This window comes from Linepithema humile, chromosome 1 (genome assembly GCF_040581485.1).
Source record: "Linepithema humile isolate Giens D197 chromosome 1, Lhum_UNIL_v1.0, whole genome shotgun sequence".
In the NCBI taxonomy this organism is placed as follows: Eukaryota; Metazoa; Arthropoda; class Insecta; order Hymenoptera; family Formicidae; genus Linepithema; species Linepithema humile.
Genome location: NC_090128.1, coordinates 36,890,980 through 36,906,077, shown reverse-complemented (window position 1 = coordinate 36,906,077; position 15,098 = coordinate 36,890,980). Strand labels below are relative to the sequence as shown.

The 15,098-nt window shown below is 29.7% G+C and overlaps 1 protein-coding gene across 3 annotated transcripts; it reads left to right on the top strand.

Annotated features, from left to right (window-relative positions):
* The first annotated feature begins 2,712 nt into the window (after window positions 1-2,712).
* Window positions 2,713-9,379, top strand: LOC136997330 (alpha-tocopherol transfer protein-like). Of its 3 annotated transcripts, none has more exons than XM_067347997.1 (9): window positions 2,713-2,814; window positions 3,323-3,496; window positions 3,701-3,866; window positions 4,092-4,196; window positions 6,066-6,204; window positions 6,303-6,413; window positions 6,525-6,630; window positions 6,936-7,088; window positions 9,227-9,379. In XM_067347997.1, exons 2-8 carry the CDS (start codon window positions 3,373-3,375, stop codon window positions 7,085-7,087), a joined length of 903 nt encoding a protein of 300 aa, XP_067204098.1. In that variant the 5' UTR covers window positions 2,713-2,814; window positions 3,323-3,372; the 3' UTR covers window position 7,088; window positions 9,227-9,379. The 3 variants fall into 3 exon arrangements, with proteins under 3 accessions (XP_067204098.1, XP_067204096.1, XP_067204097.1); XM_067347995.1 differs by lacking the exon at window positions 9,227-9,379 and adding an exon at window positions 8,522-9,123; XM_067347996.1 differs by lacking the exon at window positions 9,227-9,379 and having other exon boundaries at window positions 2,738-2,814; window positions 3,228-3,496; window positions 6,936-7,275.
* The last annotated feature ends 5,719 nt before the right edge of the window (window positions 9,380-15,098 follow it).

Here is a 15,098-nt window from a genome sequence, read left to right as displayed (position 1 = left end):
AGCACTAAAGATGTAGGTATTTTCACGTCTGCGCCATTTTTGCTCCATTCCCCCACTCCTTACCCTCTCGCCTAATCACCATAAACTTCTTAGCTCAGCGAGGGCGAGCTAAGAAGCTAAAAGGGCGAGAGGGCAAGGAGTGGGGGAATGAAGCAAAAATGACGCAGACGTGAGAATACTCCCGTTTATAGTGCCTTAGTGCAACCAATTCTGAACGCTGCTTTAAGAGGTTACACCACTTTGAACCTGAAAAATCAACGCTATTTTTGGCAATTTTTTTTAAAAAAATTATTAAACAAATATCAAATCTGTTATAAGTTTACTATTATACACATTTTAAAGTATACAGAAGTATTATTATTATTATTGTTGTTTTTTTTTTTTTTTTACAAAATGGCGATGCTGGAGCGGTGTTTATGATAGTCGGTTTTGAGAAACCGCTTAATCGGCGTGCAGGATAACTGCAATACGATTCGACTTAGATCAGAAAACTAAAAATGTTTATTTTTTACATGATATTTACTAAAGATGTTCATAAGAATATCTAGAAATATTGATTTTTGTAGAAATGGTAAACATTTGAAAAAAAATACCGTTTTTACCCAAAAAATTTTGATTAAAAATGTTTGTAGTAAAAAAAGTTTTTAATATATCGTAAAATCCCTATGTACTTCTTTAGATTATGCAAAAAAGAAGATTATCTTGAAATTTCATGTGAATCGGATCAAAATTGTAGAAGATATCTTGCACGCCGATTTGAAAGATGTTATTTAAAAAAAAACGCGTTTAAAGTTTCGTTTATAACGATATTTTGTGTATAAAATTCAATAATGATGAATAAATGATGAATAAAATTATATTTTTAAGACTCTAAACTAACATTTTAACAAAAACAAAAAAAAAACAAAATTGATTTTTTCAAAATTTCAAAGTGGTGTAACTCCTTAATTCAGCGCTCGGAATTAGTTGCACATTTCGGGCCGATTCTGGAGACGACGCCTCCTGTCCCTCCACTACCGCCCGGCCGCTGGCGGCCGAGCCGCCGATAGCTCTGGTTCAGGAGCGTTTTATATTAGAAATAGGCTGGATTGTTTAGGCATCTCTCAGGAAATCGTAACATTTTCTTCACTACATAAATAATGTTTATTCTTATTAATACATAATATATATATTTAATTATTAATGAAAATAAACATTATTTATGTAGCAAAGAAAATATTACTATTTTTTGAGAGGTGCCTCAACAACCGAGCCTATTTCTTATATAAAACGCTCCTGCGTCAGAGCTATCGGCGGCTCGACCGCCAGCGGCCGGGCGGTAGTGGGGGGACAGGAGGCGTCGTCTCTTGAATTGGCCCGAAATGTGCAACTAATTCCGAGCGCTGCCTTAATTTAACATAATTTTGCATAAACTATGAAATATCTCGTTGAATATTTATTTTTCAATTATCTTACCTCAATACTTTTATGCACAAATTAATGAGAGAGATTAATTGGTGTAAAAAAAAACACAGTTATCTTCAAGAAAAAATATGATATGATATCATTTTAACTACATATTTTTTCTTTAAGACAACTATGTGTTTTTTTAATAACAAATAAAATTTTTAAAAATTTTCCTGTAAAAAAAAAAATTTTTTTAAATCGTGGAAAAAACGTTTCTTAAATTATGATTACAAAACCGTTTTTTATTGATGCTTGACGGTTAAAAAACATTAGATACACATAGGAAACGTATATGAAATGAGCATATGCTACCTGGGCTGTTATTATCATTATTTTGTTTTGCGAAAAAATAATATATGTTAATATATGTACATAGTTTTGGCTTTTTTTGAAAAAAATAATAAAAATTAAAATATTTATCCTCTTTCCTATACTTTAATTATAATAAAAACTTACAAAATTAAATCACATCAAGTATTAATAGAATTAATAATATTAAAGACAAGTTTTAATAGAATCAGAAACACATGATTACAACAGAACAGGGCAGAATGTTAAACCAATAACTTTAGAAAAAAATACTGATTTGCTATTGTCAATAGAAAAACAAAAAATTATTTTACAATTCTGCAATAAAATTTATTTCTGTATTACATAAAATTACAATGATACACAATCACAATTATATTAATTATCGCTTTTGGAGTCTTTTTCAAAAAAAAATTTTTTGCACATTTTTGAATGATATTTATCATAAAAACATTGAAAGCAAAGTACCGATTTATACGATTGGATTTCTTGTGGGTGTGTGATTGCAAAAATTTTTAATAAATATAAAATAATATTTTTTAATCAAAAAAAGGATTATCTAATAATATACTTGATTATACACTGTTAAAAACAAATACGAAAAAAAAAAAGTTGCAAAAAGTCTTGAAAATTTTCGATATTCTAGCCACCCGCCTTACTCATTTGCCACACTTACTATTTGGCATTTATCGTCCGCTGTTTCCAGCTTAATAGAAAGGAGACACAACATAATATATTAGCATCTTTCGAATATCTCTTAGCAGAGGCGAACGCGGAGCTCACACGGATACGGTTTTTGCTTGTGTGCGTACCCTCTTCTCCACGATGTCCTTGGTGCTGTCCTACTCGAGTTTGTATCACTGATATTGAATATGAATGTGCATAATCAGTAATTACATCCTAGTTTGATATGTATATGTATAATCGAATCGTTCTTTGATTTGATTTGTTATTGACAATGTGTGGAAATGTATAAAAGAACACGCTGTCAAGAAAATATTTATGTAGATGTAGATCTTTCTGATCAACATATCCACTGTACCTTTTAACGATCTTATTGTGAGTGATTTTATTTATCAAAGAATGTTACAACTATTAATATTTTATTAAAAATTTAATCGGCGAGACTATCATCCAACATAATATCGGCTTTCGAATTTCGGATGAAAACTAAGTTTTATCTACTTATTTCAAAGTTACGCTACACGGAAAGAAAGAATTTACTGTCACAGCAAATTTTACGCTGTTATAATAAAAATATAAGTTATAAAGATATTTTGCTACAATAATGTAAATCTTGATATGTCAGAAAATTTTTTTCCGTGTTTAAGAAGAAAATGTGAAAAAATTCTTAAATTGCTTTAAACATCAAACTAATACTGTGTACTTCTTTCTTTATTTGTTTATATTCAAGAAAATTCATTTAAATTAATATAAATATTTTATAATAATCAATCATTATCTTATTTTAGATAACCCAAAATTGAAACAGAATCTCTATTTTTAATTTTTTTCCGAATAAAGCATGTAGCTTTAAAATATTGCCTAATATATGCAATAATTTTAGTTTGCACATATCTCAAGCAATTTGATAAAGAAACGGTGATAACAAAAGTGATGAAGCTCGAAATGCCTACACTTCAAGAAGTGCTGGAGGATAATGGTGGAAACGAAGATCTTTTGTTAGAGTTATTATGTAAATTTCGGCTGTGGTTAAAACAACAAATTCATCTTCCTCAAGGTGAGTATTTTTAAATTTTAATCGATCAGTTTTATCATCGATTAATATGTTAATTATCTAAAAATCTAAAAATATAGTGGTTTAATAATCATGATATCCATGATTAATAATAAAAAATCCACAATATTTTATTTGTAATTTTTTATCGTTTTTTTTTATTGAATGAATCTTACATAATGATGAGCATTATTTTACATTTTACAGATATCTCCGACCAACGATTAAAATTTTTCATTTCTACCGTCAAATTTGATTTCGAAAAAGCCACAAAATGTTTAGATATGCTTTACACTCTTCATAATCTTATTCCTGAAATTTACGATAATCTTGATCCTCTTAGCGATGATATAAAACTATACAACACATACTTGTAAGCAATTAAGTCAATTATAAGTTATTTTTTAATCTCCACATATTGCCTTGTATATTTTAAATGTAGAAAATATTATTCAAAAATTTTAATTTTGATTTTATAGTATAAAGTAACAAATATTAACAAATAATTGTAAGAATTGCAAAAACGTTTGCACAATAATTTAAAATCTATTTCTGTGCTTGCAAACACGTATGATATTTTTATAAATATTTATTTCAGACAATTCATCCCTTTGCCAATGTTAACGCCAGATAAATGTAGAGTACATATATCCCGGATAATAGATTACGGTGGCTCCAAATATGATGCTTGGGTAGATGTGCGGTACGTATGTGTAACTGTATTCCGAGTATATAAATGTATCAAATTAGTACCAATAAGTAAAATGTTAGCATTATTGGCAGATTATGTATCTAAATCAGAACTCGGCGTTAGTTGCACATTTCGGCTCGATTCTTGAGACGACGCACATTGGGTAAAATTGCAGTGTTCCCGGAAAAAAGTTTATAATTTTTGAAATACTAGATTTATTGCAATATTTTATAGAAGAAAGTTAGATGTCTAATCTTAAGAACAAAACAATAATATTAAACTATGAAACTATTAAATTATTAAACTATTAAACTATAAGTTATAAACTATTAAAATTGCAATATATATATATTGCAATTTTAATAGTTTATAATTTATAGTTTAATAGTTTAATAGTTTAATAATTTCATAGTTTTATAGTGTTTAATAGTTTAATAAATTTTTAAAATAGTTTAATAATTTTCATATTTTCATATATATATATATATATATATATATTTAAATTAAATTAAAAATCGATGCATGCGGGCTGTTTTTGTTTTGGTCTAAACTAGTAAGCGAGCGAGCGAGTAGTGAAGGAGAGATCGCCGAGTCGAGAAGACGAATATATTGCGACAAGTGTATTTCCATTATTAATATATCTTTCATTAATTTAAAAAACTCTGTTTCTCAGTGGAAAAAAAACCTTACAATATCAATTAGAGAGTCAGATGTTTTTATTGTATAGTTGCTAAGGAAATCCTGTTTTTTTTTAAAGATAGTTAACATTAGCTTTCCTGCCTCAAAAGACGAAAAGGCGCAATTAAGCGCAGCCAAACTTTTTTTTATGTGTTTGTAAAGATATAAGGAATATCTATAAAAAAAATAGGTCGAAGGTAAACGGAGCTAATGTAGAAAACTTTAAATGTTTAAGGGGTTACACCACTTTGAACCTGAAAAATCAACGTTATTTTTGGCAATTTTTTTTAGAAAAAATCATTAAATAAATATCAAATCTGTTATAAGTTTACTATTATACACATCTTAAAGTATACAGAATTTTTTTTTTTTTTTTTTTTTTACAAAATGGCGATGCTGGAACGGTGTTTATGATAGTCAATTTTGAGAAACCGCTTAATCGGCGTGCAGGATAACTGCAATACCACTGCTGCATCACCATATCTTTGAAAAAAAATCGAAGATTAAAATTTTAACATATAAGATTATTTTTATAAGATAAAAAAGCTACATTTTTAGACTTAATTATACCAGAAATAAACCTAGTAAAAAATATTTGAAAAATATACTTTTTTCCGCTTATATACCACTGTGCGACGCCCACTACCGCGCGGCCAAGCCGTCGATAGCCTTGACTCAGGAGCATCTGTGTAACAAATAGGTTGATGATGAGCGGGCACCTTTCAGAAAATAAAATTTTCAGCCTATTTGTTACACAGGCGCTCCTGAGGCAAGGCTATCGACGGCTCGGCCGCCAGCGGCCGCGCGGTGGTGGGACAGCGGAAGGCGTCGTCTCAAGAATCGAGCCGAAATGTGCAACTAACGCCGAGCTCTGATCTAAATTAATAGCAAATTTGCTATCAATCTGCTATTCCTAGCATTCAAGTCTATCAAGTAGAGTAAACGTACTACGGAGAAGATACGAGTAATTATATTATCACAGTAAATAAGCAGGAATACGATTTTTTCCCGCAAATATTATTTCTCAGAAGATTAAATTGTCGAGCATTGCAATTGTCCATAACTTAATTCATGAAAAAAATTACTCACAAGTAGATCGCATGTTGTAAGCTAAAGATGTTGAAAAATCGGAATAAATAGAAAAATTTTCTTTCGACTTTTTCCGAAAGCAGAAAAAATGTACGTTATATGCTAATGTCACAGGTATCGCTTAATGACAATAGAAGTGCGCATAGAAGAAGATATAGTTACTAAGAATATTTTAATTTGGGATTGCGCCGGTGTAAATATCAATCATATAATAAAGTTTACGCCAATTTTATTTAAATTTGACTCCTGTCTGGTACGTAATTACGATTTTGTTATAATAATATTTAATAAGAAAATAATTTATTGTATTGTGTTATATTTAAAATAATTTATATTTTCTAAATTATTTAGATGGCATATGGTTTAAGAATAAAAGCAATTTATCTTATCAATGCACCACAAATTATTGATATAGTCATGAAAGCGGCTAAATCAATATTGAGGGCAAAACTTTTCAACAGAGTAAGTCTAAATTAAATTAATAGAAATATATTTTGTTAAATAATATTTGTTTTGTCTTTGTTAAAACAATTAAATTTTTACAATTTTAATCTATGCTACCATTTCATTCAGATACACATTCATACATCCGGAATAGAATCATTGTATAAAAAAATACCAAAATCTATTCTGCCAATAGATTATGGCGGTGAACAACCGTCAATGGATGCTTTAACAGGTAAAATATCGTCAACATTCTATATACATACATTTATCAATAATTCTATCAGTTTAATAACAAAATCACAAAACATTAGAAAATAATAAATACGTAACATTTTTATGTTTGATGGAAAATAATTGTTACCTTAATTATTATATCTCGCAATAATACATAATTATTCCAATCAACAAACTAGTTTTTAAATTTATCTATACTTAAAAATGTCTATTTTTATTAGTATTGATTATTTAAATATTAAAAAGTCATTAAAGTTTTTTTTCAATATTTACAAGCTAATTTTCATATTGTTATATTTCCAGATATGTGGCGTGCAAAACTAGTCGAACGGAGGGATTGGTTTCTAAAAGAAGAAAAACGTAAAGTCAACGAATCTCTTCGAACAAATTCTGTAATAAATCCGCACGATTTGTTCGGAGTTTCAGGAACATTTAGACAACTACTAATTGATTGACGTAAATATTTTATACTAAATAAATAAGCAAAATTTAAATTTTTTAAATAATTGCGTATTCTACTTGTTTATTGAAAAAAATTGCATTGATACGTATGTACAGATAAATAATGTACAGATAAAATAGAGACTCATCATATAAGAAAATAGATTCACAAAAATTTACGCATTTCTTGTATTAATACAAAAAGTTAAATTTTGTTAATTATATTAATGTTATTATTAATAAAATTAATTATATTAATAAATAAAATATAATTAATAAAATTTAACTTTTTATATTAATATAAGAAATGCGTAATTTTTTGTGAATATATTTTCTTATATGATGAGTCTCTATTTTATCCGTACACATTTTATTTGTACATACGTATCAATGCCACTTTTTCAGTAAACAAGTAGAATACACAATTGTTTTAAAAAATTAAACTTTGCCTATTATTATATTAATAAAATATATTACATGTATTAATTACATTTTATTAATTATATTAATACTTATAAAAATTATTCTTAGTTAAATTTGCAGAAAAAATAATTAATAATGTATTCCAGTTTTTATAAAAAATTAAGTTTCTTTAAGAAAATGAATATTTATAATTAAGTTCCGCAGGACAATAAAATTTTAATAAAATTTCTATATATGTATATATATACATCAGTGCTCGGAATTAGTCTGAACATTTCAGCCGATTTCCGTGGTATACGCCTCCTTTCCTCTCCTTACCGCGCGCGCCGCAGCCGCTAGGGCCAGCGCCGCCGAGCGTTAGGAGCGACACTATCTGATTAGGTTCTATGAGTAGATTCTTCTCCCTATTTATTAAAATTTAAAAAAATTTATTAAAATTTATTAAAAATAAATTTTTTTTTAAATTTATTAAGTGGAAATATTTCAATAGATTTCTACGTCACCCATGAGGTACTAATACTAACACGTTTTTCAAAAAGTGGTTTTTATCTACATTATTGCATCAATTGTTCATTCTCATAAAAGGCTAAGAAAATCTAATTAAGAAAATCTCTTTTACATATATATTTTTTTTTAAATTAAGAATTTATTTTTATCTTTAGTGGAATAGGTCTACGGGGGAAACCATTTAAAAAAAAACGCGTCAGCATTAGTATCTCATGGGTGACGTGGAAATCTATTGAAATATTTCCACTTAATAAATTTAAAAATAAAAAATTTATTTTTAATAAATTTTAATACATTTTTTAAAATTTTAATAAATAGGGAAAAGAACCCACTCATAATCAGATAGTGTCGCTCCTAACGCTCGGCGGCGCTGGCCCTAGCGGCTGCGGCGCGCGCGGTAAGGAGAGGAAAGGAGGCGTATACCACGGAAATCGGCTGAAATGTTCAGACTAATTCCGAGCACTGATATACATGGATAAATATATATTTAATATATATGCATATATATATATTTAAAGACCCTCAACACGTAGCCACCTAGCGGTTCAATGTGAAACAATGACAGGAAAATCACAAAAATTTGTTGCCGTGAAATCACCTTATATTCTTACACCGTGATCAAGATCTATAGAGAGAAGGTTACCTCATGCGCAAAGAGGGACGAGCGGCAAGAGGGGCTAATGCTGTGCGGGGCGAGCGGCAAGAGGGGCAAATGCTGAGCGGGGCGAGCGGCAAGAGGGGCAATGATGATCTCATCGTCAAACAGTAGTTGTCTCTCTCGCACGCTTTAGTGTTTTCTCTCTCGCTCCTTTAATATAGAAATGCTTTGAGTTTTTATAGAAAAAATACTTTTATTTTGTAAAATATTGATAGCACTGGAAATTGCGTAATAAAAATTGAAAAGTAAATTAGAAAGGCGCTATAAATTACATATATTGCAAATTATAGCGCTAGATATTTAACGTTTATAATGTTAAATATCGCTGCAACAGATGCATTTGTAATACAAATTGCTTTGTACTCGTATTTAGACTGTAATATCAATGAAAATAAAATATAATTTGGATATATACACAAAAAACATCATTTGTAAAGTAGTAAAATAAAAGAAAAAATAGTACATATTTAAAAATTATTTTTAAAATAATATTTACTGTTTATATGCATTATTTACAAAAGAAATACTATAAAGAAATTTATAGTATTTTTTTTTCTGCCGACAGAACACGAGCTTAACGCGGACACAGATGGCACCGTATTTGCTGCCAAGTTCTGAGCGAATCTGCTCGCAAACTGCCAGCAGACTGCTAACATTTTGTTGACTGGGAAAATATTTCATTTGAAAAATGTATATATAATACTATATATCTAATTGGAAAAAAATATTATATGCTTTCCCTATTTTTATTCTTATGTAATTAATACAAAATAAATAAATAACTTAATTAATTATTCAATACATACATATACATATTGAATATAGTTATCTTTATTTTATATAATGACTGAAATGATATATACTCTCATTATTTCAGTCATTATCATATAAAATACAAAATAAAGATAACTATTTATTCAATATATGTGTAGATGTATGTATTAATTAATTGATTAATTAGTTATTTTGTATTTATTACATAAGGATAAAAATAAGAAAAGTATATGACATTTTTCTTCAGTGATATATATAGTATTATATGTATATTTTTCATTTATTATTTTGTCATATTTAGTTCATATTTATTTGACACCTTGTATACGCCTATGTCTTCTCGGACATTATATTGGGTGCTTTCCATTTAGTGACTCATGTCGACACAAATCTAGTGACATCATCATTTTTGCTTTCCATTAGATTTGTGTCGCTGTGTGTCAACAACAAGATCTATAGAGAGAAGGTTACCTCAGGCAAACCGGTTATGGGCGAGGGACGAAGAAGTAAGGGGGGAGCTAGAAGCAGCTTGTAGGCGAGGGGCGACGAAGTAAGGGGGGAGCTAGATACAGCTTGTAGGCGAGGGGCGACGAAGTAAGGGGGGAGCATGATGATCTCATCGACAAACAATAGCTGTCTCTCTCTTTCAAAGTTCTTCCTTTTCTAACTCTGTCACTCGCTCTCATTATTGACTTTCATGTGTCAAGTTCAAGTTGAAGAGGTTATATAGTAAAAATCGAAGGTACGTATATTAATTATTTTGTCTGTTATTTCCCCTAACATATTCAAATGAACAAAACCGAAGAAATAATTATATATATTTATAAATAATTATATATAATTATAAATATTTAACCCACATAACCTAAACCTAAACAATATTTCTTTTATCTAAAATACATACAATTTTTATAATTTTTAAGTCGATCTGGTATTATTATTGTAATGACTGAAATCACAATTCCTTTACAAATATTGTATTGTGTATTATTATTCTTTTTAGCAAGGATGTCAAGTTGTGGAGCACGGTCAAAGTGCATTGTACCAGGATGTGGCAATGTTTATTGCAAAGCAATTGTAAAGAATCCACATATTCGATTTTATAAAGTGCCCAAGAACATCCAATTAAAGGAACAGTGGGCACATGTATGTGGGAAAAGTCTTGAAAAGTTTACCGGTTTTATCTGCTCAAATCATTTAAAAAAAAAATGATTACGAGAGAGGTCTTGCAGAAGCACTGGGCGAATCATCAAAACCTCGATTAAAGTGTACAGGTAATGCTGAAAAATTAATTTGTTTTGTATTAAGGTATTACACTAATTTTTTGAATGTTTATATATAATCGCACTCTATTAATCTCTTTTTCTGATTCTTTTATTGCAGCAATACCATCATTGCATTTACCAATATCTGATGATTTAAATGCAAACAAGGAGAACACTGAATTAAGTGACATAATCTTCACGCAATCTTCATTAGATAAGGAGAACATTGAATCAGGTCACACAATTTTCAAACAGTCCTCACCAACACATGATGAAAATCCATTGCTAAATACATGTTATAAAAATGCAATAACTCAAACAGAAGAACATTTCTGTGATATTATTAATATGAGACTCAACTGCGTAACCAAAAAATTCGAGGAGAGTGAAGAATCTCGTAAGAATTTAGAAATAGAATTAAATAAATTCAAAGTTAAGTACGAAGCAGCGATTACCGAATTGAATGCAACAAATTCAGAAATAATAGAACTTAAAAATAATAATAATCAATTAAGATGTTATAAAGATGCAATAACTCAAACAGAAGAACATTTCTGTGATATTATTAATATAAGACTCAACTGCGTAACCAAAAAATTCGAGGAGAGTGAAGAATCTCGTAAGAATTTAGAAATAGAATTAAATGAATTCAAAGCTAAGTACGAAGCAGCGATTACCGAATTGAATGCGACAAATTCAGAAATAATAGAACTTAAAAATAATAATAATCAATTAAGATGTTATGAAGATGCAATAACTCAAACAGAAGAACATTTCTGTGATATTATTAATATAAGACTCAACTGCGTAACCAAAAAATTCGAGGAGAGTGAAGAATCTCGTAAGAATTTAGAAATAGAATTAAATGAATTCAAAGCTAAGTACGAAGCAGCGATTACCGAATTGAATGCGACAAATTCAGAAATAATAGAACTTAAAAATAATAATAATCGACTGAATAGTTGTTTAAATAAATTATTAACGCAATGTCAAATTGATATAGCACTAAACAAAAAAAAATACGTAATTTGGTCAAAAGATGATATATCACGGGCATTTGCTTTACGGTATTATAGTCAACAAGGTTACAGATATTTAAAAGAAAAATTACATTACCCTTTGCCTGGAATTTCTTCACTACAGAGATGGGCCTCTACTATTAATATGCGGCAAGGTATTTTGAAAGATGTGTTACATTTAATGAAAATAAAAGGAGAATCTTTGTCCGAAATTGAGAAAGTTACGGTATTAAATTTCGATGAAATGAAAGTCAACGCTTTATACGAGTATGATCGGAAATACGACGAAATTATTGGACCACATCAATACATGCATATAGCAATGGTTCGGAGCTTGTTCGGAAATTGGAAGCAACCAGTATACGTCCAATTCGATACAAAAATGACTGAAACAATTATATATCAAATAATAAAAGAATTGAATGATATTTCGTATTCAGTTGTAGCAATTGTATCAGACTGTGGTGGTGGCAACGTCGGTCTATGGAAAACTTTAGGAATATCTACTGGAAAAACATATTTTCCGCATCCGATAACCAAAGAAAATGTTTATGTGTTCGCAGATGCACCACACATTCTAAAATTAATTAGAAATTGGCTATTGGATACTGGTTTTGTATTAGCAGATAAAACTATAATAACAGCAGAACCATTACGATGTTTAATCGCCGAAACTAATTCTGAGATTAATTCTTGCCATAAATTAACAAATGGTCACGTTTATTGTGAAAAAATTAAACGACAAAATGTTGCATTAGCAGCTCAATTATTGTCGCATACGACTGCAACTGCTCTGAAACAATATCGTCCAGGTTTGGATAATAAAGTGGCAATCGATACTGCAAACTTCATTGAACAGATCAGCCAGTGGTGGGACCTTATGAATTCGTATGTTACTGGAGGAAAGGTAGATTGTAAAAAACCATATGGTCTCAATATCAACGTCCAAAATGAAGTTCTCGATACGGTCTACAACATGATAAATGCAATGCGTTGTCAATCGAAAAAAGTTCTTCAAATATTTCAAAAAGGACTTCTTATATCAATTGCTTCATTAAAACAGTTATATGTTGAAATGAAACTTAAATATGGCATATCGTATATTGCTACTTATAAATTAAATCAGGATGGTCTTGAAAATTTTTTTTCGCAAGTACGTGGAAAAGGTGATTCTAATGAACACCCTACCCCATTAGATGCTCAATATAGAATACGTATGATTATCCTTGGTAAGAATCCAGGTGTAGTCCAAAAAAACCGCAACGTGCATGAAGCAGTGCATGACGAATATATGTCTTCGTCCGTTATTAAAGCTTCAGGTATTCCAATACCTGAATGTGATGAAAAAACTGATGAACCTTCAGATTACGAAGAAAAACCATTCGAAGTCCAGAGTTTATCGACTATTTCCTCCATTACACATTGCGATTATAACGTTATGACAGTAAATATAAAATGTGATAGTGAAGCAGATGGTCTACTTTATTTAGCAGGTTGGTTGGCCAGAAAATATAAAACAAAATATCCAACTTTGGGGTGCTATACATATGAGTCAAATATTGAACATAATTATGTATTCCCGAATTGGTTGCAACACATTTCTTATGGTGGACTGACACAGCCATCTACAGAATGGCTGAACCAAGTTAAAAAAATGGATAAATATTTTTGTAAATTTCATAAAGATGGTTTACAAAAAGGACCTGCCGTTGTTAAAAACTTAACTATGGCAATAGTAAAGAAGAAAAATATCGACATACCTGAGGAGCTAGTACGTGCATTTATTCTCCAAAGAACCTATGTACGTATTAAATTTTATAATACTGCCAAAAAAAATCGCAAGCACGTAGGTAATAAGAGAAAAGCAGATGATAATGAAAGAAGAGTCGCTAATAAATATAAAAAAATTATTAATTAATTTAACGCTAATAAATTTCTTTATATTAACAGATTAATATAATATATATGTATTTTTATAATTATAGATACTTATAAAAATTTTATTATTATACTTTTATTATTATTATATTATGCTATTATACTTATTATTATTATACTTATTATACTTATTATATTTATTATACTTAATTTTTATTATAGATAATTATATAATTTTATAATCACAATATTGCCGCATATTTAATGATCCCTAATATATATCCCATATTTGTTTTAAAGAATTATTTTAAGATTTCAACAGAAACATTTCAATAATATTTTATTAGCAAATATTTGAAAATTATTAACACTGTAAATTTTATCATATAAATATTCACATTTGCATTTGCATTCACAAAGCATTTCTATATTAAAGGAGCGAGAGAGAAAACACTAAAGCGTGCGAGAGAGACAGCTACTGTTAGTCGATGAGATCATCATTGCCCCTCTTGCCGCTCACCCCGCTCAGCATGTGCCCCTCTTGCCGCTCACCCCGCTCGGCATGTGCCCCTCTTGCCGCGCGTCCCTCTTTGCGCGTGAGGTAACCTTCTCTCTATAGATCTTGTTGTTGACACACAGCGACACAAATCTAATGGAAAGCAAAAATGATGATGTCACTAGATTTGTGTCGACATGAGTCACTAAATGGAAAGCACCCAATATAATGTCCGAGAAGACATAGGCGTATACAAGGTGTCAAATAAATATGAACTAAATATGACAAAATAATAAATGAAAAATATACATATAATACTATATATATCACTGAAGAAAAATGTCATATACTTTTCTTATTTTTATCCTTATGTAATAAATACAAAATAACTAATTAATCAATTAATTAATACATACATCTACACATATATTGAATAAATAGTTATCTTTATTTTGTATTTTATATGATAATGACTGAAATAATGAGAGTATATATCATTTCAGTCATTATATAAAATAAAGATAACTATATTCAATATGTATATGTATGTATTGAATAATTAATTAAGTTATTTATTTATTTTGTATTAATTACATAAGAATAAAAATAGGGAAAGCATATAATATTTTTTTCCAATTAGATATACAGGGTGATTCAGAACAACCCAGGTGTCCTTGCACAGACGTATTCCTGAGTTAATTCTGAGACGATTTTTCCTTTACAAAAATTTTGTCCGCCGCTTATTTTTCAAGTTATAAAAGAAAAAGTTATCAAATCACGGGACGAATACAGAAGATAGGCAGGAGCGGCGCAACTGGGCGCAACTCCATTCGACACGGGTGATTACGGGACGCACGTTGCGATCAAACACACGTGATGAAACACGCGCCACACCACACACACACACACGCGCGCGCGCGCGCGCGCGCCACCACACACACACACACACACACACACACAACTTTCTCTCTTTCTCTCTCTCTCTTTCTCTCTCTCGCTCGCTCA

Excerpts from the sequence above, each read along its gene's own strand:
- LOC136997330 (XM_067347997.1), top strand. The coding sequence starts at position 3,373 with ATGAAGCTCGAAATGCCTACACTTCAAGAAGTGCTGGAGGATAATGGT. Across the intron at positions 3,497-3,700 it reads ACAAATTCATCTTCCTCAAG|ATATCTCCGACCAACGATTA; the intron begins GTGAGTATTTTT and ends TACATTTTACAG. Across the intron at positions 6,414-6,524 it reads GGGCAAAACTTTTCAACAGA|ATACACATTCATACATCCGG; the intron begins GTAAGTCTAAAT and ends CATTTCATTCAG.